Below are 24,803 nucleotides of genomic sequence, written 5' to 3'. Positions count from 1 at the left end.
CACCTTATAGCTGGAATATTGCTGAGTATGGCATCAAACAACAAACCAAACATCACTGAGCAGAATGCCCAACCAGAATTCTAAGATTGCGGGGTTTCATTCCATGTTATTTAACCTGGATATCATTATAGGTGTCTCAGTTGTGCTGGTATTGGGATACAGCCTCCAATACGATATATCATGATACTAAAATTGTAATCACGACAATATATTACCAAATCCTGATATTACCAATCCCGACATATGGGTGGCGATGTGATGAGTATCACGATAATAAAATCTTTAAATCTAACAGCAACTATAAACCACCTGAGGATAATAACAAAACCTTTTATATTATTTTGTTAACTTCATCAGCTTTGTGCAATGTTCATTCGGAAATGATATACTGGTAATACAGTTGATACACAGACTTCAAGGAATGATAATAACATGCGAGCTCTCTGCCTGACAGAATTCGTGATGTAAGAATTTCAATGAAAGCATTTAGTAGTTGTGACTTACTTATGAAGGGTAAATAAGTTGGAATGTATTTTAATCATCAAACAAAAATAAGTCTTTTTTCTTGATACATATCAAGATTTGTCAATGTTCAAAGTTAACGTTCAATGTCTTGTGGCCCATTTCAAGTATTGCATCTGGATGTACGACAATGTAAAACTTTGTATCAGTTCACTGTATCTGTATATCGATGTGTTTTGGTGTATCATCACTCCACTATATGTCAGTGCTATATATGCAATGGGAAACACCTGTGACCTGTATCACTTCTAGCTGACACACCATTGTAGATAATCTCCAGGCTATACATTACAATAAATCTCCACTACACCCTGGATGCATTTATGGCTCCCTTTGTTGGCTCCACATTCTTACTGTAGCCAGTCAACTAACCCACTGTTACAACCAAGCTTGCCAGAGTCAACAAAGATAGCAGTTGCAGCTGCAAAGGATTGTTCGCAGCGTGACTCAGATTTGGGGGGGGAAGTCATACCGACAAATGGACAGGTCAGAAACTTTTAAAAAAAAGATATGCTAGAACTCCCTCCACCTCTGAAAGAGTACCTCTGCATCATTTGTATTGCCAGGTTTAATCGGTTAGATATAACGGAGAGGTATCGTTATGTATCCCATGGAAATAATCGACACATCACATTATTACTCGGTGATGCTAACCCCAAAATGGTGCAAATAGTAGTTTCAACGTTCAAAATTTGTAGTTTGACCATAAAATTAGTAGTCAACTAAATAAACAAAATCATGATGGATTCTTAGGATTTCGTAGGATTTCTAGTGGAATCGTATTGGCGTAGTTTGAAGTTAAAATTTGTAGCAACTACTATAAAATCATAGAGGTTGGCATCTCTGTCTTTCTGAGATGCTGTTCAGCTCACTAACTCCTGTCATCCAGTTTATTTCTACAACTGTGACTGGCTTGGAAAAAAGGCTTGATTCACTGCAAGGAGTGTTTTTGTCAGCATTGTTTAGGTGTGATTCACAGGAAGAATCACCAATCGCTGACTTGCTGGAGGTGCCAGACGGAGATGTTGAATGGTGTTGGCCCCACAGACAGACCCCCACTGAGAACAGGTGATGGAAGTGCTGTACATACAACCCCTGTCACGGTAGTGGCTGGGGCCTTCAAGAAGCGCTACATCCTTGCCTCTCAGAACATGCACTGTTGAACAAACAACAAAACAAAAGACTTTATTTTGAATGTCCGTCTATCCCCAGTTCTCACTGACTGTTACAGTCACATCATGCTTCAGGAACTACTCCCAAATAGATTGAATATGAGTTTACAACATTTTGTATCAACATATCAACCATATCACAACAGCTGACACCAGATATGGGCATCAAACTCTGTATGCATGTAGGAACTGATTCCTGGGTTCCAGCATGACAAGTGAATCCTTTAACCACAAGGCTGGTTATTGTGAGGTTAGTTTTATGCTGCTTTAAGCAATAGTTCAGCAACATCACGGTGGTGGACATCAGAAACAGGCTTCATACATTGTATCCATATGGAGATGTGCAGGTAATGAGAGGTGTCTAAACATGGTCAAACTCAAAGACTGGCTTCACAGCACATCACTGTACCCTGACAGTATGGATTGTTTAGTTTGTTGTTTAACACTGCACTCCGCAATATTCCAGCTGTATTGCAGCGGTCTGTAAATAATCCAGTCTGGACCAGACAATCCAGTGACCAACAGCATGAGCATTGATCGATGTAACTGGGTTACGATGACATGTCAACCAAGTGAGCGAATCTGACCACCCAATCCCCGCCGTCACCTCTCAAGACAAGCATGGGTTACTGAAGACCAATTCTGACACGATGCTTCAATGATTAGGACATTCTTTTGATACAACACTTGTAGTGGTGCAACTGACCCAGATTTGAATGGCACAGTATCTCTCACTACCCAACAAACAAAACACAAAGACGAACATACATATTAAACATTTATATGAGGAATCTGATGCCCATGTCGCAGGCAAGCTTACACTAGCACCTACAGTACAGTGTATTCACAGTGTAGAGTACTAGTCACACCCTCTATAGGGCGTCCAGCAATGTCCACAAAGGCATGTCGCTTATCACTTGTGTGAGAATGTACAAAAGCCTTATATACAGATGGTCTTCTCTTAATAAGAAATACAAGCTTGAAAAAGATATTTCACATTTTTACAAAATTGACAGTTTGATTGTTAGATTTGGGTTTGATCTTTTTAATCAAAATGTTACAATTAAGCGGCTGGGCTTGAAAGTCGTCTTCCTCCTGTTTACGAGATTCAGAATATTGAGCACACACGATGCATCTGAAGCTCAGTCTCATTTCATTATGTTACACACAACAAAGAAATATCATCCACAGCCATCCATGATATGACATGACCATTCTGTTACATCAAACACCTTGGACCAATTCACTACCATAGTTTCGCATTAAGCCCGACTCAAATGATATGATTCTAATAATAGCTGTCCAATCAAATTACAATGAGAGAAATTCCTATGAATACACAATGGCATTTCGAAAGTAGTCAAAAGTAACACATATTATTTGAGATAGCACTCAGTAAAGTACAAATTCTAGTACTTTTGTTGGGTTGAGTCCCATCCACGATTCGAACCCACACTCTCACAGTTAGGCCTCTATTCACCAACACGCTGAGTCTAACCCATCCAGCCTCAGTCGCTTCTAATCATTGATGGTAAACAACCAAACAAAAGTACTAGAATCTGTGCTATAAAATGCAAAATTTCCTTGTTGATACAGATGAGAGTAATTAAGATGGTGACTTCAAAACTGAAACCTTGGTAATATATGCATCCAGATACTTAGTGTAACTCAATGGAAATATAATACCCTTGATATGTGAGGATGGGAAATAAGCAGAAAGTTAAACTGATGCTGCAGTCAAACGAGAAACAAAAGTTAATTAAACTACTTTTCGACACGTTCAACACATTAAGCTAGTCAAGACATATGAGACAATGGTGATTTTGTGGTGACACTTGAGCAAGCAATGCCCCCAGCTGTACATGAAATGAAACGAGTCTGAAACAGAAGATGGCGATGAATAGGACCAGTGGCTGGGAGTTATTTGGCTGTACTCAAATTTCATCCATTTATCAATGAAAACGAAGATGAACCAAAGCTATCATGCAGCAGATGGGATCATGAATTTAAGAGGTACAACTTAATAAGATATTGCAATTGTCATCAACTCACACAGACTTTCATAACAGTGATATATTCAGTGTATAAATTATATGAACAGTCTGTGCCAAAACCTATCAATATACTGGACCAAACATGTAACAAAACATAATTCTATGCAGAGATATGAGTCAAAGTGGGTACTTTTTACAAAATTATAAGATAAATAAATTTTCTTGACCAATGAAACTTTACTAGCCTCTATCTTTTGACTAGCGGTTTGTCCAGAGATTTGAACTGGATTTGTTACAGATGGCTTCATGTATCTGATTTTAGGTGAGTTTAGCTTTAAGCAATATTCCAGCAATATCACTGCGGTATGACTGTAGGGACAGACAAAGCAGTAATTCATCTAGTAATTTCATTGCTGTAAGTTTCCTGTCAGAAATGATGAGAAGTTTCTCCAAGACACTAACGTGCCATAAGTCATATCTACTAACCTGTAGAATCAGAAAATAATATTTCCCAAATCCTTTCCTCACTGATGAATATCATATTTTGACTTCAATTCCATCTAAGCACAATTCTGGTTCATTTTGATAAAATAATAGATACTAATGAAAACACAACTGAATTGTTTAGTCAAACCTATGTTAAAAAACATATGCTTTTGACCATCATATAATGAGTCAACATTCATTCTATCCACAGTGAGCACATTTTATTACAAATGACAAGATCTCACACTATGGATCACATTGTAAGACAACTTATTGTGTTTGAAATTCAAATCATTTTCTAACAAATGTTTCATAGACAATGAATACTCATCAAGGGAAAGACATTGCATATATTTTCATGAAAAACATAAGATGAAAGTCATGCAAAATTATTAAGAAATTGGCCCAAATCATTCTTTGTGTGTCTTTGAAATATTTGTCCCCAACAAATGTATCATGATCTCATGAGTAATTAGAAAGGTAGCATATTTTATGGATGAAAATTTCTTTGCTGTATTATGATGCAACATTTCGATGTAGATTCTTGTAGCATTGTCAAGCAAGAGTGACTCACCTGCTTAACAATATAAGAATCCTTAGTGAAATGTTGCATCATAATATAATAAAACAGCTGTCATCCATAAAGTGTATTACCTTCTCGGTTGCATCATGGTTGGCAGAAACTGGCAAAAGCAACATGATTGGCTGAAATTTGCAAATGTATATCTTTCGATTTAAAGCTGTGATACCACCTGCCCTGAATGTATATGAAAATAAATCCTTGTTGACATACAGTGGCCATCCAGATCCTCAGTTCTGGGATTTGAACCCCAAAAGCTATCATCAAATTTGTCTCACTTGCAGTAATTAAAATGAAATATTTTTTGTACAATGAAAACAGTTTTTCCTAAAAATGTTACCTTAAAAAATAATACCTGTTAATGTGACTATCTGAAAAAGGTTTCATTTCAAATTCAGTTACAGATGATAAATAATAATTAGCAATACCAAGAAAATACTGGTAAATTAATCTTGTTTGCCATTGGTTTAGCCCTTTAGCTATCCTATGAAAACAGTAGCACTTTAAGACAAATATCTAGAGCAGATTAAGCACCGTGATATGTTTGCATGTTTGGCAATAAGTGTCAAGTTAATATACGTAATAACAGAGTCTTTTCCAGGGAACAAATTCATTTCATAAAAGTATTTCATTTACCATATTTGGGTCTACTTTATTGTTTAGTCTGAACAAATTAAAGTTTTATAGTTGCATTCAGTGTTCATAAATTTGGCTAAAAGTACACAAATAGAATTTTGAAAATCCATGGAAAGATATGGTCTTCAGTATGGAATAAACATTCATAGCCTAACCCTGCATGCTCTATTGTTGTGTGTGACATGTAAGAAAATCCTTTATCACATTCAGTTCAAACTAGTTAGGCAGTAACATATATCAGTATAACACCTCTGTTATTTGAACTCTGTATCACTGAAAGGGCAAATGTCTATCAGGCCAGTTGAAACACTGACTAAAAACCTTTTCATGCCTCTTAATGAATGTGATATGGACATCTAAAAAATAGTGACTTTTCTTTATGTTATGAATTTCCTGATAAATTATCAATGTTTCTTGACATAGTAATGTATTCAATAAGGTCCCGTGTTACTGTTACCGGGAATTCCCATAATTTGGCCCACATGACATCTAATGGCTAATATTCAGGATTTCTTTCCATATAGGCTATAGGCTTGGGCTTAAAATGATTAAAATATTCTATCACTAGAAGAATGATTTTCCATATTTAAGCCATGGACACAAATATGGTTACAATATTTCATCATTAGAACAGTGATTTTCTGTGCTGGGAATTCCCAGTAGGACCCTTCAAACTAATATCTTAACAAGATCTGCATTCCTCAATACCATATGGAACAGGGCTCATGTCATGAAGTGAATTAGTTCTAGGGCGATGGTTTATCCCACACTTTAGGCCACAGGGCTAACACTGCCCTCAGGAATGAGGTTCTGCAATCGATCCACCGTATTGGAATTTCCATTGTCTTCTCGCTGTTCCATTATGTCCCTAAGTTGCTAGTCTTGGTCCAAATAGAAATGAAAATGAGATGACTATCTTAAGACATGATTAAACACCCTCTATTGAGAATGTAACTAAAAGAGAAATAGTTGTAAACGTTATCACAGTCCAAGCACCTCAACATTTCTAAACATTCAGTGGGAAACTTTTGAAGGAAGCTGAAACCAAAATAAAGTTGGAGTTTGAAAGAAAAACATCATGCTCCTAATAATATCATCAAGCATTAGAAAAACATTATGTCCGTGTGAATAAGTAACTCTGGGATTAATTAAGGTTTCAATAATATTTGATCACATCATCTTATCAGATTAATGTCAGGAGAAAGCTCAAAGTCACAAAAATCAAATCTTAGAACTTGGGGTAACCTCTTGGGCACAAACGTGGTTCATTACCCTCACAATCTGAGCTTCAATGAGCTTCAAAGCCCTGACATGCAGATCCTGATAGTGCTAAGGGAAGTAACTCGGAACAATTAATTGCAATGCTTTATCCTGGGCCATCTGATCCGCTTTTTATGATTTATAAATTCACGGTATGGGGGTCACTCTTCTACAAAAATAGAATATATCATAAAAATATATGGGTGTAAGGGCACACTGATCGGTTTATACCAATGGAGGACTTTGAGCCTTCCCCGGTGTGGGAAATATGTACGATAAAATTTCATAAGGGATAATTTTCATTGATTTGAACCTATGTAAAAATTCAGTTTCTCTCACTGATAATTTAAAGTTAAAAACCAGTCAACTCTTTACCATCTTGGAGAGGTATGATCTATAGACTGAACTTCTTAGGGTAAAATGCCAAAACACTCAAACTGCATCACTGCAAGAAATATAATCCTCTTTCTCTCCCTCAACACTGAGCATGTCTTGACTTCAGCTTCCTTCAACATGTCATGGGGTATCAAATTAAAAGATATATTTTCTTTTATTTGTACAGCTGAGTAAATGTACAAATTAATTTGATCATGATTTATTGATAAAATGTATACATGATAAGTGTATATGAGAAGTGTATATGTGTATACAAAATGGAAATGATAGCACAATGAACATGACATTACGACATAAACTGAAATTAAATAATGATTCCTGAAAGTCTTCTGCCAGATCGATCAATACTGGGTGACATCACCCAAAGCTTGGTATTGTCACTGTGAAAAATATGTAATATGTATAATTTAACTTACAAAGTTCAATTCAAGTTTTTGAAAAGATGAAATCTTATTGGAACAGAAACCACAGCTGACTGTGCAGAACAAGACTAACTAACTGAGATGTTTATGCCTGATGTCATTTGTCATATTGGCAGTATTTTGGCACTTTTCCTTATCCCCAAACTGACCAATCTCCAAATTAATTAGCAACCACTCATGAACTAAACATATCTAACTAATGTTTACTAAATTTTCAAAAGCACTTCTAGTTCAAGCACACTGGTAACGAAAGCATTTATTGCATTAGCTGTAAGTTCTGTCAAATGAACTTGTGTCCTCAAAAACTGGATGAAAACAGACAATACACTGAAGTATAAAGTGTACAATAATTGAACCAAAATGTTAATGATATTCAATGCTTTCATGTTCAGGCTGTCTATAATGCTATACCACTTTCGTAATTTTCCTTAAACGATTGTATATTTGCTTGCTTCACTGTATTCAGTTCTCTGATCAGTTATAAATTTCCCATTCTTTAACCATATTTAATCAATCTCCTTGATCAGTAGTCAATTCATCAATGCATTCATATATCTACAACCTGTTTGAATATCTCCATATCTAGTCTTGTTTGTTCACACTACTATGCTTGAATTTTCCCTAAGAATGTATTATTAAGCCAGACCAATTTTATTTCTTGTTTTATGAATTTTTGTTCTCAATACAAACCCCTCCCTCCCCCCACAAAACCGCTAAAGGCAAGAGGGTAAATGATCTATTTTTTACATTCACCAGTCTAAGTAATATTCCTGTTAAATTCTAAAAGTATTTCACTCTTGGCAAATTTTAATATGCCTATGGGGCATAACAATATAAAACAAATGTAAGCTTACATTTTTGCCCAATGAGAAGACTAGAATCTTATTTTTTAAGAGGGGAAAATTAATATAGTTTTTCTTATTCTTGAAAAAATATGACTGGCATATCTGTAAAACAAGAAATAAAATTGGCCTGGCCTTACGGTATTATAAATTTTCAGACTTCATTGATTCAGCCATTCAAGCAAGACTGTTAACTCCAAAAACCAATTCTATTAAAGCCAGTGTTTCACCTTATCCCCCAATGGCCAGAGATTGATGATGGTTGTGGTACACAAGTATGTATATGCATTAGCTCTTTGAGCCATAAATGAAACTTTTGTACACTGACATTAAAACAGCATGGCAAGGGCGTTCAATGAGAGCATAAAACATGACATTAGATGAAAATAGAGCATGTACATAAATGCCTTTACAAAAATGTGTTTCTAAATATTATATATCTGAATATTTAAGACCTGAGGATATGGCTACTAAAGTCCCATTCCTAACAAACATCGTTCAATAATCGGACTATTCTGCTGTGCTTTGATATATTTCTGCTGTAAAATGTCTTAGTGCATGGTTATGTTTTGTTCTTATTGACCAATTTGTTTCCATTTTTGTTAACCGACTGATATCAACATGAAAATAAAAGCGTATAATGTTGACCCCTGTAACCTTATGACCTTGACCTTAACAAATATTGTTGCATCGAAAGAAATTTCACCCTTATATTAAACATTACTTCAAAAATACAGCAAAGCACAGTAGTGTTAGTTCTGTCTGAAAATCACATGATCACACATGCTATCTGCCTAAACACTAGTCATCAATAAGCCTGCCTTCAGACGCCTACTTACGTGAACTAACAGCACAAATACACAGTGATAAGATCATACAAGTCCCACACCCAACACATTCTGCCTGCAGAAGTCTTACGCCATTATGTTTTTCTAAAGAAATAACACTTACCACTTGATGTTGTGGTTGAATTTTTAGCAAAATAAATAAATTACATTAAAATAGAGACAAAATAAATACACAAATATTACATCTTGGTAGTTGTCAGGACCATGATGTCCTTCCTGCAGCCTCACTTACGAATACCCCATCATATGGTGTTTCTCCTTGTCATTTTTTTGCATTCGTATTTCCTTATGATCTCTGCTGATGTAATTGTTCATCATCGATCAGATTTGATCTCTGTTTTTTTCTGCAGTTGTCCATCATGCTCAGTTCAGGGCCTACAACTCCGGGCGGGACTCATGCTCTGTCGGGGCATGGATTACTCCCCTTGAGCAGCTCACCTCCAGGGGTCTCTATCCTTGTACCCATGAGCACCTGGTAGTGTGTACAGTTGATTATTCCATTGTCTAAGTTTGTGTTTCATCAGAACAGCATACTTTGGCGACGACGGTTGCCTGAAAGGGAGATAATATCATCAGAAAACCTATCAAGACTGTCGAACTGAACAATGCTATGTTGCCATAAAATTAGTATGTACAATTACAAAGACATGCATGAAACACTAATGCACATGAATGCCAATAAATAGGTAAACATATCAGAAGTAAAACTTGACATTCATTACTGTGCTTTCTTTAGCATTAAACAACAAACAAACATTCAGTGATGGCGATACTGACCTGATGTTGCTACAGACGATGACCTCATCCCGGGGTCCCGATGTAGAGATACTCCTGGTAGTGTGAATATGGAAACAGCTGCAAGCACAACACACAGATGCTACAGCACTCTCATCCAACATATGCATAGACAATTAATCCAATTCAACACTTGAAATAGGTTATTCATTCACGAAATGTCCTTATCTCAAATCAGACAAACTACTAAAATACTACTGCTGTATTTGTTGCCAGTGTTTGTGTAAGTATTTTATATCTGAAAGACTATAATTGTCCTGAACAGTCTTCTCGATATAGATAAAAAGTTTGAGAGTTCAGTTCAAACTTTGAGTCGACTGGCCCCAAATGTGAAATAATTTTTAGCCATTTTTCATTTAAGGGAAGATTGTTGATAATTAACAGAGTTGTGACAATACGCCCATGCCACGATACGATATGTATCACGATACTGGTAGCCCGATAAATACGATATGATACATATCACAATATTTTGTCCTTGTATACAGAAAAATAAAAGTACTGGAAATAACGTGCTGTTATGTTATCATTTCAGGGAAGGTATTCTTCTCCCAAGAAAAATAAAACACACAATCATGAAAGACATTTTATTAAAAATGTTTAGCATGTGTCAGTAAAGTAGTGTTTTCCCCAAAAATGGAACAGTAGGGATCAACATTGGCACAACTGGCTTTTTAGCACATGCACAAATAACAAAAAAAAAATGTGAAAATTATCTCAGTCGGAGCATGTCCATGGCAATATTTTCCACGAAAATCTAAATAGAAGGGGAGACGGTGTTTTCGTAGACTGCTAAGTATGTAAGTATCGTGTAGATTCGATACACGACAATTGTATTGATGTATCATATCGTGCAGCTCTTGAATCGCGATAACTTGTGTATCGATTAATCGTCACAACTCTGAATTAATTAACCAAAATATTTCTAGCAGACCACATTAGAAGTTAAAGAGGACAAGATTAGTGACAATCCTTGACACAATCTGGGTAGGTGACTTACTGTCAGGCAGTCGCTGTATTGAAGGTCCGAAGGATGAGAAGAATGGCTGCTTCATTCCCTGGGCAGCTGATATCCTGCTCTTCCCTTCGTACTGGACAAATACAGATATGAACAGTGAGTAGTGCAGGAGAGAGTCAGTTCTTGGGATCCTTTTTGCAATACAGTGCACTCTTTCCAACTCGGACTTGTCTTTCTCAGATTGCTGTATATACCAGACTGAACCTATGTTCCTGGTGTAATTCTTCTTTATAGGAAATTTCTGTGTAACTCGAACTGCTATGTAATTCAGCATTTAGTCGGTCCCAAACCAGTCCAAATTAGACAGAGTGCACTGTATATCAGCAATATTTCAGACAGACAGACAGACAGACATTTTTGTTTATTATGCAAGGCCATGGCCCACACTGCAGGACTATTTTAGTTTATTTGATTTGATGGTGGTAAGCCAGTAAAACTATCCAACATATTTGCACAATGCACAGGCATAAAACACCCTTCTAAAGATAACGTGCAGAATACTGACTGAAATTTATGTATTTACTGCAGGAAATAATATACACTTTGCACCACTCAGTCAACAAATTGCATATAGAAGACACAAATACATGCCAGGTATAAAACTGTATGCTGTAACTCAAGGAGACAGAAGTCCATAACATAACATTGCTGTGATTGATTATCTCATAATCAAAACATTTTTGCCAAATATTTACAGATATGAAATAAAGGGGTTCAGTATATGTCACCATGTCACCTTTGTCGTCTTAACTGTTTTCAGTGTGGAAAATCCTTACTTAACAGTTCAACTGTCAACAAGTAAGTTCTGTGTGTCTTACCTTTAAAAATCTGGCTAGAATGTCTAAACCATCAGAATCCAATCTGTAAGGAGAGGAATTTAGAGGGTCAAAAACACTGACTGACTGTGTCATGAAAACAATGATTAAAGTACCTTTCACTCTGGTGAAAAGGTGTGATATTCAGGGGCAGGTAAAAGATTCATGAAAGCTCATGAACAAGTTCTATTATATAAATACAAATGATCAGCAGAAGGAAAACCAAGTTCTACAGATAGTCAACTTCTTTACTGTAATGGATGCGACATTGCGGTGTAGGTACTAACACTGTTGTCGCATCGTCGCATCAATTGCAATAAAGAAGTTGACTATCCATAGAATTTGGTTTTCCTTCCTTTCCTACAACTTCTAAAATGCCTTTCAAAGAAATGATCAGCAGTCTGTAAAAATCTAAGTCTGGATCAGATAATCCTGTGATCAACAGAATGTCCATTGATCTAAGCAATTGTGACACGATGAAGTGTCAACCAGGTCAGCGAGCCTGACCACCAGATGAGTTGTGTCTTCTGCATGGTGAGCAAACTGTCCCGTATTGTCTGATAAAGGAAAGCCAAGTCACATTTACTAAAGATTCTGTGTACATTGTACTGTTGTAAAACATTTCCATATCCTGTACTACTGATTATTTTTCCAAATGTTTGTCTAGTTGGGACACCTGCAACTTCTGCATAGAACAACCAAATACTAGCACAGCAAGTAAAACATTTAGTCGACATGGTAATACAAATGGAGACTGACCTTGGTGCTATATTAATGAGAGGTTCTGGTCTGTAGAATGGAAAGTTGTAGGAGACAAACTCCTCATTGGTCGAGATTCCTGAGAACTCTTCATCTGAAGGAGTTCCGAGTGTCTTGAAGATGAGGTGGAGCTCATCCTCCACAGTGGAGCCAGGGAACAGCGGCCTGCCGCATGCCATCTCGTAGAATATACACCCAACTCCCCTGGAGATAGAACACATGCAGCTTGTTCTGATGGACATTGCCACTCATTAACATGCAACTCAAAACATATAATCTACATGTCTTGAGATCCAAAAAATCTTGCATCATGTTTTCTGGTTTGTCAAATGATGGACTCGGATTTCTACAGCAATCTGTATATAATCAAATATGGACCAGATAATCAAGTGATTATTGAGGATAGATCTATGTACAGTCAAGTCCTTCCATTTATCTAACATTTGGCTTCATCTGACGCTTTTGTTGGTAACAAATTGAATAAACGTAATTCAGTGTCATTTATTTCGCCTGACATCCTTGTTAATGCGACAAAATGTTGTGCAAAGGACAATGTCGGATTAACGAGACTTGACTGTAATTGAGATACAACGAGTCAACCAAGTCAGCATACCTGACAACCTGATCCCATTATCCCTCTTACAACAAGCACAAGTTGCAGAAAACCAGTTCTAACTTGGATGTTCACATGTTCCAGATCATGATAAAACTTACCAAAGAGGTTCCCTGATTTATGATTTCTAGAACATACACAGAACCGTAACACATCAGAACAAGCATTGATCAGTAGGAACATAAAAGACCAGATGTAGCAGTTGCAAATGACACCAGTCACTGGTTGACGCTAAACGTGAGAGGAACGTACCACATATCAATCTGTGTTGAGTACTCTGTGGACCCTAATAACACATCCGGTGGGCGGTACCTGCAACAAACAGTCAATACTGTTGTCACACAATGAAGAGACAGAAAGTGGCAACTACATGAGTATTACACCAGTTTTATACCACAGAAGGCAACTCCGTATAACAAAATATTTTGCCTTTGTTTCCAATGACTTTCAAACCAAGAGTGAGCTTGTGAGTATGGCACTACAATGCTTTTAGCAATCTTCCAGCAATATACAGGTAGGGGACACCAGAAATGAATTTCAGCGAGACAAGCGAGCGCATGAATCACCAGACTACCATGCTGCCCCTTCAAACCTAGAAACTTTATCTGGGTGAATTAGACACAGATATAGACAGTACTTTATTACCGTAAAAGGAATTCATTTTGCATCACAAAGCTTGACAAAAAATACAAATGAGTATACGAGTATACAAAATTACTAAAAACATAGAAAGCGATAAATATGTGCTTAAGAATATTTAAATGAATCAGAAGATAACTTGACATTCAACATTTGTTTAAAATTGCAATATCTTGAGGTATAACAGATGGTCAACCTCAGCCAGTCTTTGAGATTGGCACTGTGTTGCAACAGACAGAAGATGAACGCTTATTTTTTAGATTTAAAAACAATTGGTTGGGTCATTAATGATTTTTTTCAGACACCTGCCACTCATAGAGAAGTGAAAGATTATTGAAAGCAACACCAAGTATTTTACTAGCTGTATATACAATTTTATGTTTGATTTGTTTTTGACTGAAAAACTGACTCCTGGATCCAAATCAATGATTTGGGGTTTCTGGCATGTCTAAGGGACATAACTCCTTACAGCTTGACTGCGCCAGATGACCTTTACGTCATTACTGATCAATGATTTAATCAGAATCATGTGTTCTTGTTTCAGGTAACAAGATGACTGCAATCTCTCCTAAAATGTCTGCCAAAGATTATGTCAACCAAATATTTAACGATTTTCTGATGAATACTTTTAACATTCATGAACCACAAACTGTGATTATGCATGCAACTGAAACAACATCTTACCACAATGTGACAACTTCATTTGAATATGTCTTGGTTGGAATTGACTTTGCTCTGGCTAAACCTAAAACATGAAAAACAAACATGTAAGTCAATATCTACTATAATCTTATTTGTCTTAATTATCAAAAGGTTTGATGAAAGTGAGTAATTCTGTAATGATTTAATTTACTAACTACATCCCACTTGACGAAATAGTGGTACACACTTTGTTGATGTGATGTCTGAGGAAGTGACAATGATTATGAGTGAGTTAGTTTAGTTTTATGCTGCTTTTAGTAATGTGCCCGCAATGCCATGGCGAATGACACTAAAAATGGGTTTCACACATTGTTCCAGTGTGGGAAAATTGTACTTCAAACACTTTAACCACTGGGCTAGACCAAATGCTTATGGCATATAACCCAAAATGTCTTGCCTTTCATCACTGTAAGCTCTCTTACATATTTATCCCCAAAATGGACAAGACTGTGTACTGAAAAATGTCATTCATTCAAAATTCTAACATGTATGCTCACAAATCACCACTGATTATCATATTACATAATAACTGAGGCAATCTGTGACAACAACGTCTAAATAACATGATGATAAACATTTCATACAAGAGTTGAAATTTGATTAAGAACTGACTTCAACATATATTTGGTGCTAACCCTTTGACTGCCGCCACAAACATACTCATTGTGTCAGTATCTGGTCCAGGATGTCACTACCTCTTACCTCATTCTAAAACAAGTTTCACATGTTGGCAAACAGGCACCAGAAGTAATTGTCTCCTTGTGGTAAGACAGAACACCAGGAAACGGTTGTTTCTTGTGCCTGTTTGCCAATATGTGAAACTTGTTTTGAAATACTACTGGTGTTGTCACAAGATAGCTTGTAGCAGCAAATTCAACCAGAATTGATACTACGAGTATAATTATGAGAGGCAGTCAGCTAGTTAAGGATGTATAAACATAAAATCAAGTATGTTCTTATGTCTATATCTTTCTAAGCGTAAAGTTGATTCTTATTAACTAGAGTCCAAAGTGTCAGCTAGGTCAGTTATAGTTTTACAGATATACTTTACTGTGCGACAGATCTCAATCAGTCACAGAAAATAAGTGACATCAATCAAGCCATAATGCTACCAAATTGCCTGATTATCAGGAAACGGTAGACAATTTGGGACACGGCCTAATTTCTTCAGGTGAAAGTAAACACACGACAGAATACCTCATTAGTCAATCAAACACATGGGATCATATTTTACAAATTCTACTTTTATGTGTATAATAAATACAATATGTTGATGTTTAAGTTTAACATACTCATGGCAAGAAGAGTTGAGTATGTATACAGTTACACCCTGGTGTATGGAGTCACTGCATGACATGTGCCCAATAACCCCTGATAGCTTCCGAACACTTCTCGAACATTTATCTGCCGTTATCAGACAGTGCCAGGATGTGAAAATGAGCTGTTGGCTTTCACATTCTACCTGGATCCTCCTAATCATGTTACACAGATGTCGACCATTGCCAGCTGTGACTTCATGCTGTATATAGCTCACAATTACCATTCTATAGAGGAGCTTGTATTAGGAAACTCATTAGGCTGATGTCAAGCTACTCTGTTGGCAGTTCCGAACTAAGACTGTACCTGTCATTGAGGACATGTTTTTTTAGCACTGACACAGCTATAGGTCATACTGTGAAATTATTTTGACATTATCTCATAACTGAAACATGATTTTGGTCAGAGAAATCACTTAAATGTGTTCATTCTGAAGTTGCATCAACCGATTCAGGTGATTTCACCATTACCGACTGAACCTTGTAAAGGAGACTTCAGATAACTAACTATCAGTTGGTTCAAATGTGTTTTGTCAGTTGTAATCATTTTGATTATTAGATTTGAACCATTTTGCAATGTGGATTCTTTGAATGGTAAATCATTTTGAAACATAGGATATCTACAATTACACACCAGAAATAATTCACAGGCATAAGAATATTTATAAGATATGAAGTGTGGCAGCAGTATGTTGGCTAGATTCCACAGTGAGTGAGTGCGTGTGTGTGCGTGCGCTTGAGTTTAGTTACATGCCACTTTTAGCAATACTTTAGCAATATTTGGAGGGGAATTGAACTAAGGTGTTTGGTGTGATGATCAAAAGAAAGTACAAAACCATGATTAATGTCACAAGAAGAAGTCTCTGTATGTTATAGGGACAACGATAAATGGATGAACAACTCCAGTGAGTGCACTGTTATGGTGTAGTTTCCATCACTATTATCAAGCACGTCCTTCCTAACTGCACCAACTCCTAATGCCCCGCAAAGAAGTTATGTGCAGATATAAGAACATATTGTAACAGTTACCAAAGTCTGCCAGCTTCAGCTCTCCACGCTCATTAATTAGAAGATTTTGTGGTTTCAGGTCTCGATGGAGGACACGGCGCTTGTGACAGTATGCCAACCCTCGTAATAACTGGTACAAAAATATCTGGAAAATAATACAAGAAATTAGGAACTTCTAAAACTGTACTATATATCATCATTTAATGTGACTTTATGTCTTCATTTATATTCGGTACAAATATTAGAGGGTTACAGCAAAAGTGTGCCAAAAAGCAGCATTGCACTGATGATTTAACTCTGAAAGTATGAATACTTTTTTTATGAACACTCAGAGCAATATGGAGCTATCTATTACTAGATTGATTCATAAGTTCATTTCAAGGGAGATAAATCCTGTGACCTACCTTAACATTGGTCATGCTCATGATGTTTCCACAGTCATCCATATATTGTTTGAGATCCTTTTCCTGAAACAAGGAAGGATTACAAGACTTCTAGAGACAACAAGTAGAAGATGCCATGTAGGAAGCTCCATCGCGTAAACAAGGTGAGTCATAATAAACTTCCACATATCACGCACTGAAAACTTTCTGATGTTAATCAATTAAAAACAAGAAAATCAGTTTAGGAGACTTACGCGAAAAACATGAGGTGAAATGGGTTTAGCAAATCAAAAAAATTTTTTTGTACGTATTGATGTGTTTCCATATGTGTGCTGCTGCTTGTCCTATATTAGAGCAAAGTTGGCTTTATAGAGAAAGTTGACATGATGATATGATGCCGTAGTCTAATGGTGATACTTCCCTCAGGCACAGTACACAAGTACACTCAGACACAAGCTGATAAAACCTTTGTATACCTCCTCAATGTTTATCACCAGGCAGGGTAATAGCAAGCACCGTCTTTTAACATCTTTGGCAGAGACTGAACCATAGACCTAGCACTCTCATAGTGAGTGAGTGAGTGAGAGAGAGTGAGAGTATGGTTTTAAGCTGCTTTTAGCAATATTCCAGCAATACCATAGCGGGGCACACAAGAAATGGGCTTCACACATTGTACCCATCAAAGGAATCGAACAAGGATCTTTATCGCTTGAACAACTTGGCTACACCTCCACCCCTTGTTCTCAACATAAAATGCTCTATCCTCTAAACCATGAACAATCCCAGTAACAAAAATATGTATAGCTTTCTGTTGTTTATGAAAGCATTGTATTTTTATTCCGAGAATGCAGTATTTGTCTCTGATGCATCACTCTCTAGACTCTACTATTTTATACACTGTACTGTAGTCTAAAAAATCAATGTCTTGAGGAGATAACACATCTCAGCTGACAAGATTGTTTTACATGTGGGAAATCTTCAAGCAATACGTAGGAGGTACATCCAATACAGGCCATTTCTGCAAGATGAATAGGAGAGATCTACTTACGAGATATTCGAAGACAAGAGTCAGAGACTTGTCTGTGTGTATTATATCATGTAGTGTGACAACATTGGCGTGCTTCAGATCTCTTAGCAGTGACACTGAAACAGATAGAGGTTGGCAGATTAAAGTACATCCACAAATATTCCATTGGTCATATTCCACTTTCTCTACAATTTGTAGTCATACATAGCATTGGATTTATTTAAATAATTAGAAACACTTCTGTCAAACATATGTGTTTTTCATGACTGACTTGCACCTCTGAATATCTTGAATTCAGTGATACAAGAGGCTGTTTGATTTAAGATTTACATACTGATTTGATCAAAACTATTTGGGGAAATCATAAGGCATTATCCAAGATCTGGTGGCCTCCAATTTTAAGACATTCATTTCAGCAAGTAATTGTAAAGGAACTGAGAGTGAATTATGAACACTGCATAAAGACATCGTAACTTACAAAAATCAGACATGAATATTGGGCACAGCCATAATTCCACATGCTAAACTATGCCCAGTTCACTATATTATACCCTGGAACGTGTCTATCAGTTTTTCATTCTCAGCTTCCTGCGGACTATACAAACTTTCTGAATAACCTACACCCCTGTCAGTATGACAGAGATTTAGACAAATGAACAATCTAATTCACAGTGATTGAGGGCTGGAGTACATGGCTGGAAGACACCAGGGGCTCCAGACCTGAAACTTGTGGGGTGTGATCATGCCAGCTGAAGCCTGTTCGTCAGTTTCACTAATATTTCACTATCACACTAAAGGGAATCTAAATATGGTGATGGACAACCCTGGTACAGGAACAGACAGCTTTTTCTATCATGGTAATTCAGGTGCAGATAACTCACTGCCCTGACAACCATGCTCCTCACTGTGACAGCCAATCCAAGTAGCTCTCTGTACTATTACTAATCAAAACTCCTAACACTGTTGAGAATTCTACAAACATACATGATCACTATATATTCTCCTGTTGGTTAGAGTGGATTTTTGTTTTGGCCTTGCCATTGTTTTAACTGTATTTAAGCAAATATAACTTAATTCATCAAGAATAAAAATATACTTGTATAAGATTTATAAATAAGACTGGTAAGTCCCTAACACCACACCATTCCTTCATCTTATCAAGGAAAAATATATTTGTCATCACCCTTTTCTGAAAGCACTAAAATGTTATTCCCACAGATAGTCACACAACTATGTATACATCACTGTGTTTGGGATTCGAGGTGTAATTTTCAAGGTTGTTGAAACAGCTGTTGGCACACTGGGAACAGAGCAGGTTGGTAATGAAGGTATTACAAGCAGCTTGCTTGTTTTCAGGGACAGACACCTCACCTGCCTGGCAGTGCAAGGGCAGGTAACTCACCTTCCCTGATAGCTGTACAGGGAGCCCCTTCCTCATGCTCCAACCTGATTTCTTTCAAGGCAACCAGGTTGTCAGTAAGTCGACTTTTCCCTTTAAACACTGTTGCATATGTTCCCTGGAAAGATGAGTAAGTGAGTAAGGTTTTATGCTGCTTTTACAAACACTCCAGCAAAATGACAACAAGGAACACCAAAAACAGGATTCACACACTGTACATGGGGGAACTGAACCCACATTTCTGGTGTCTGAAGTGAACTCTCTAACCACTAGGCTACCTACCACACTACTCCCCATGGAGCGAAGAGGAACTTTGAATGACCACAAAATGCACTTGCAAGTTCCACATGTATAAAGGATGACTCATATGTCAGAAACATGAATTTCTTTCATCTTAGTGATTAAGAAATGTAACAGACAAAACCAATCTAGTGAACATTGCAATATAGCATTATTGCAACAAGTGTACCAAAATTGTCTGTCTTTGATAATGAGAAAACATGATCAATTGCTTGGTTGTACTGTCTTTGATTAGTGTAATTAATTAGACCACTGCTACTGTTGTGAAAAACTGATAAAGCTGTACCACACCACAATGTATACAAAAGACAGTAAAAGCAGACATCATGTGAAAATTGGATGTGTGAAGTATCCAATGGAGAACCACTCATCACTGTAAAACGTGACACTACATACTTTTCCATACCATGTTCTGAACGTGACTATGCTTGTTGTAAGAGGCAACTAACAGGATTCAGTGGTCTGGCTCACTGACTTAGTTGACACATGTTATCAGTTCCAAATTGCACAGATCGATGCTCATAGTGTTGACCACTGGCTTGTCTGATATTTTACAGATTGTCACCATATAGCTGGAATATTGTTGTGGTGTAAAAACGGAGGGAGTTTTTCTTATACGGCGCACACAGCAATATCCCAGCTATATGGCGCCGGTCTGTAAATAAATGAGATGGGTCAGACAATCCAGTGATCAACAACATGAGCATTGATCTGCGCAACTGGGAACCAATGACATGTGTCAACCAAGTCAGCGATCCCATCAGTCGCTTCTTACGACAAGCATAGTCACCTTTTATGGCAAGCATAGGTTGCTGAAGGGCTATTCTACCCCAGACCTTCATGGGTCAAAGATCAAAAGTAATTCATTTACATATCGATGACTTGTCATACCACTAATGGCTATGCTGCCCTTAATAGCATTCCAGTTATATGGGAGTGGTCTGTAAATAACAGAGTCGGGACGAAACAATATATTGAACATCAGTACGAGCATTGATCTACGCAACTGAGATACGATGACATGGGTCAGCCAAGTCAGCGAGCCTGACCACCCAATCCTGTTAGTCGTGTCTTAAGACAAGCATGGGTTACTACGGACCAATTCTAACCATATCTGTTCTATTCTGTTGAAAAGCAATGAGACATAAATTCTTACACTGAAATTACATTTTATCCAAATAATGACAGGAAAACCATCCAAATGGAAATTCACAGAACGGCCCTGGAACACTTCCACGAGCACAGACCTTGAGGCACCAGAACTAGGAAGTCCTGGGAGTAATGGCCAACATATTGTCAACTTGAGAACAGTTTACTAATTTACTGGCAAGTCAGTTTGGCTGGAAGGATACAACTGATGCCTCATGAATGGGACATGCAAGCCAGAGTCAGTCAGCCATAGAAACATGGAATCAGGCTTGGCTTCAATAGCTGCTGTATCAGTACAGGCAGTCTACAGACGCTCAGATTGTGGATTCAGTGAATTGGAGTGTATTTACAACCAATCACTAACAACAACTGAGAGAGTAAATTTAGTTTGACACCATACTCAGCGATATTCCAGCTATATGGCAACAGTCTATAAATAACTGAATCTGGACCAGACAGTCCAGTGATCAACAGCATGAGTATTGATTTGAGCAATTGGGAACAGATGACATGTGTCAACCATGACAGTGAGTCTGACCACCCAATCCCATTAGTTTCCTCTTACAACAAGCACAGTCGCCTTTCATGACAAGCATCTGCTGCTGAGGACCTTTTCTACCCTGGACCCCTTGGCAATAACTGGCTATGGAACAGACAATAGTTATATTACATTAGAACTGGTATATGTGTGTAAAGACAAGTATGACTTAGTTCTTGATATCCGCCTGTTTTGAGACCGTGATATCTGATCTTAATTGTCATTAGAATTCACAACCACCACAACAATGCTGTCTGTTACAGGACTTGAAATAATTGGTATTCTGGTAGGCAAAACCTAGCATGTTCTCATGTGTATATTCTCATGGCAATGGTTGGAAACATTATCAGAAGTTAAAACATCCCCTCACACAGATTAACATGTAACTGGTATTGACAAAAGAGAAAATAAGAGAAACATATGTACATTAACAATGATCACTCAAATTATTTTGTCCTCTTATAAAATCCATACAATTTAAAGTTTCTGCTGAAATCTAATAAGGCAAATAAAGGACATAAGTACTAGTATCAGTTTCTTCTAAGGAACCCTTTAAAATAATTACTTGTTGGCATGATATCCAGAAAGGTTTGGAAATTATAAAGTGCTCTGTCAATAAACTATAAATTAAAATTCATAAATTCTTAAATGCTTATTTGCTCTGTATAAGCATTAAAGCCATAAGCCAAAAAGCATTTTCAGATTATCTTTCTGAGTAAAAGGTGCTTCACCAAGCGTTCTGGAGGTTTCAAGACAATGTTTTCATGCTTGTGCAGCTATATTACCTCTGTCCATGCAGTGTCCAAGCAGGCGTTCAAAAATCTTATCACCCGATGCCCTGGTCAAGTCAGTTTTCATTTTGGACAATCAAATAATAGTGCCTTACTTTTCCCTGAGCTACTAGATAATTTTCACTTATGGTTTCAAACTGCAAATATACATGGATTTCATTTCATGTCTGCTCAAAATGCAGTTATTGAATATCGCATAGATTATAAGTAGAGCTATCTTTCTTTGTATTTATCATAATGATTATTTTATTTTCCATAAATAGTAAACTTAACATTAACTTCAAATACTATATATATATACTTTCATAATTGAGTCATCATGATTTTGTCATAAAATCAGGGTAAGTGGAAAATCAGTCAGGACAAGTCACCTTGTTAAAGTCACTTGCCCTGTGGCAAGTGGCTGTAATGAAATATTTTGAAGCCCTGGTCCAAGAACCTGTTTTAGCCTTGTGTTAATTCAAGCATTTCAACAACCACACAATATAAGTATGCCCATGATGGTTTTACAATGAGTCAGTTTAGTTTTATGCTGCACTTGACAATATTGCAGGTATATGAACCTGGTCTGTAAGTATTTGAGTGGACCAGACAATCCAATGGTCAAAAGCATGAACATCAATCTGCACTATTGGGAACAGATGACATGTCAACCAAGTCTGCGAATCTGACCACCCAATCCCATCAGTTGCCTCTTACGACAAGCATGGGTTACTGAAACTGTATGAACTTTGGGATTCAAACCCGATCCATACTGTGAAACAAACCACTTGGCCATTGGTACTTGTGACCATGTTGGAAGACCATTGGGAAACCTCTAGTACCCCAAAGCAATCTATCTAGCATCCTTGGGAGGTCTTCCCATGTTTTACAATCTCTCTACTTCAAGCTAAGAGAGAAGAAAAACCAAGCTGAATTTTCATATATGGATGTAAAATATTGTGCTATTATCATGCATGAGGTATAACATATTTCTTCAATTCACAGAATCAGATCCTGATGTCATGAGCCCATGAGAATCCCAATAAAAGACTGACTGGATGAGAAAATAGAATCCTTGTTGAAGCCTGTAATGGTATCTCTCTATCAGTCTGCTTGGAATGTAGTCTTACCTCCCCAAGCTTGTCCAGTTTTGTATAGGATTCAATCTTTCCAAAACCAATTTCAGACTGAAAAAAAAGGTGAAAAGTAACAATATTCATTCAGCAATATTATGATGTGAGGAAAGTTCTGGAAGGCAGAAAGAATCAATACAAATTAATATCAATTTTACAAAATGAGAAAAAACAGGCTTCTCATCTAAATTGTCTGGTTTTATGGCATGTGGATTTCATAAATTGAAATTCATTACAAACATGAGCAGCTGAAGTCAGATCTGTCAGATGACATTTTCTATAACGGAATGACTTGTTTCACGCTAACACTTCAAAGATGCAGTCAGTAATGACAAAAAGAGTATTTAGCCCAGCAACATTATTGAACTATCCTGTCACCCTACAAAGTGAGAAAGTTCTACCTCACTTTTTCGTAATAATCCAGCAAAATCATGGCAGGGGATACCAGAAATGGGCTTCACACGTTGCACCCATGTGGAGAATCGACCACAGTTGCACCCATGAGGAGAATCGAACCTGTTTCTTTAATGTAATGAGCAAAAACTTTAACTATCCGGCTAACCTACAAGTACGATTAGAGGAAACAAGTGGTGAAAAATGTGAGCACCACCATACTGATCCACCTGTCATAATTATTCAAGAATAAGAGAAAAAATTAATTAATGGTGCTCAAAAATTAAAATAATAATGTATTTATTTCCAAAAATGTAAACCTTAGAAGAAATTTCTTTTTAAAAAGATTGTTTTTTGTCCAAATACTCTTCCTAAATTCTCAAAAGTAAAACACTGGGAGTATTTAAATGGAATCTTACTTTGATTGGTGATTTTATTTCTATTTTTTTCCCCTCCTTTCTTTCAGTTTTCTGAGGACAAAAGTCCGTAAAACAAGAAATAAAACTGGTCTGGCGTTAGCAGCAATGATAATGTCAATACCATCCTGACAAACTGCTACCCAGTCAACATTATTCACCTCTTGTTGAGAAACAGGGATGCTTAGGACATTCTGTAGCCTGAAAATCCCAACTCAATCAAACCATTACAAAGCTTGCTTAGTTGTGACCGAATGTGCCTACCAGAGACTTCCTCCGTGACCTCCGTGACAGCTGGCCATCGGGACTAAGGGTCAGATTTTGGCGTGCAAGGAAATTTTCTGGAAGACGGATGTCAGCCGGTAGAGACAACCTCTTTGTCACCTCCTGGAAACACAACAGACCATTATTCAACATTGCAGTTTACTGTTCCATCTCAAAGGAAAATCACCCCAATTCTTCACATTAC

General features: G+C 37.1%; 1 protein-coding gene across 3 annotated transcripts in view; it reads right to left on the bottom strand.

Moving 5' to 3' along the window:
* Positions 1–8,117: 8,117 nt before the first annotated feature.
* LOC137295904 (cyclin-dependent kinase 17-like) overlaps positions 8,118–24,803 on the bottom strand; it is a 108,602-nt gene continuing 91,916 nt past the window's right edge. For all 3 annotated transcript variants that reach the window (XM_067827480.1, XM_067827479.1, XM_067827482.1), the window contains 13 exons: positions 24,599–24,721; positions 23,523–23,579; positions 19,636–19,750; positions 18,255–18,349; positions 17,228–17,290; positions 16,845–16,968; positions 14,482–14,542; positions 13,411–13,470; positions 12,546–12,749; positions 11,790–11,832; positions 10,954–11,044; positions 9,936–10,013; positions 8,118–9,710 (listed from right to left, as the gene is read on the bottom strand). In XM_067827480.1, the coding sequence (XP_067683581.1) occupies positions 9,679–9,710; positions 9,936–10,013; positions 10,954–11,044; positions 11,790–11,832; positions 12,546–12,749; positions 13,411–13,470; positions 14,482–14,542; positions 16,845–16,968; positions 17,228–17,290; positions 18,255–18,349; positions 19,636–19,750; positions 23,523–23,579; positions 24,599–24,721 (1,146 nt within the window). In that variant the 3' untranslated portion in view covers positions 8,118–9,678. The remainder of the gene's footprint in view (positions 9,711–9,935; positions 10,014–10,953; positions 11,045–11,789; positions 11,833–12,545; positions 12,750–13,410; positions 13,471–14,481; positions 14,543–16,844; positions 16,969–17,227; positions 17,291–18,254; positions 18,350–19,635; positions 19,751–23,522; positions 23,580–24,598; positions 24,722–24,803) is intronic.

The sequence above is a fragment of the Haliotis asinina genome, chromosome 9, assembly GCF_037392515.1.
Source record: "Haliotis asinina isolate JCU_RB_2024 chromosome 9, JCU_Hal_asi_v2, whole genome shotgun sequence".
NCBI lineage: Eukaryota > Metazoa > Mollusca > Gastropoda > Lepetellida > Haliotidae > Haliotis > Haliotis asinina.
The sequence above is the reverse complement of the archived record's forward strand: the minus strand, read 5'-3'. Positions and strand labels throughout refer to the sequence as shown.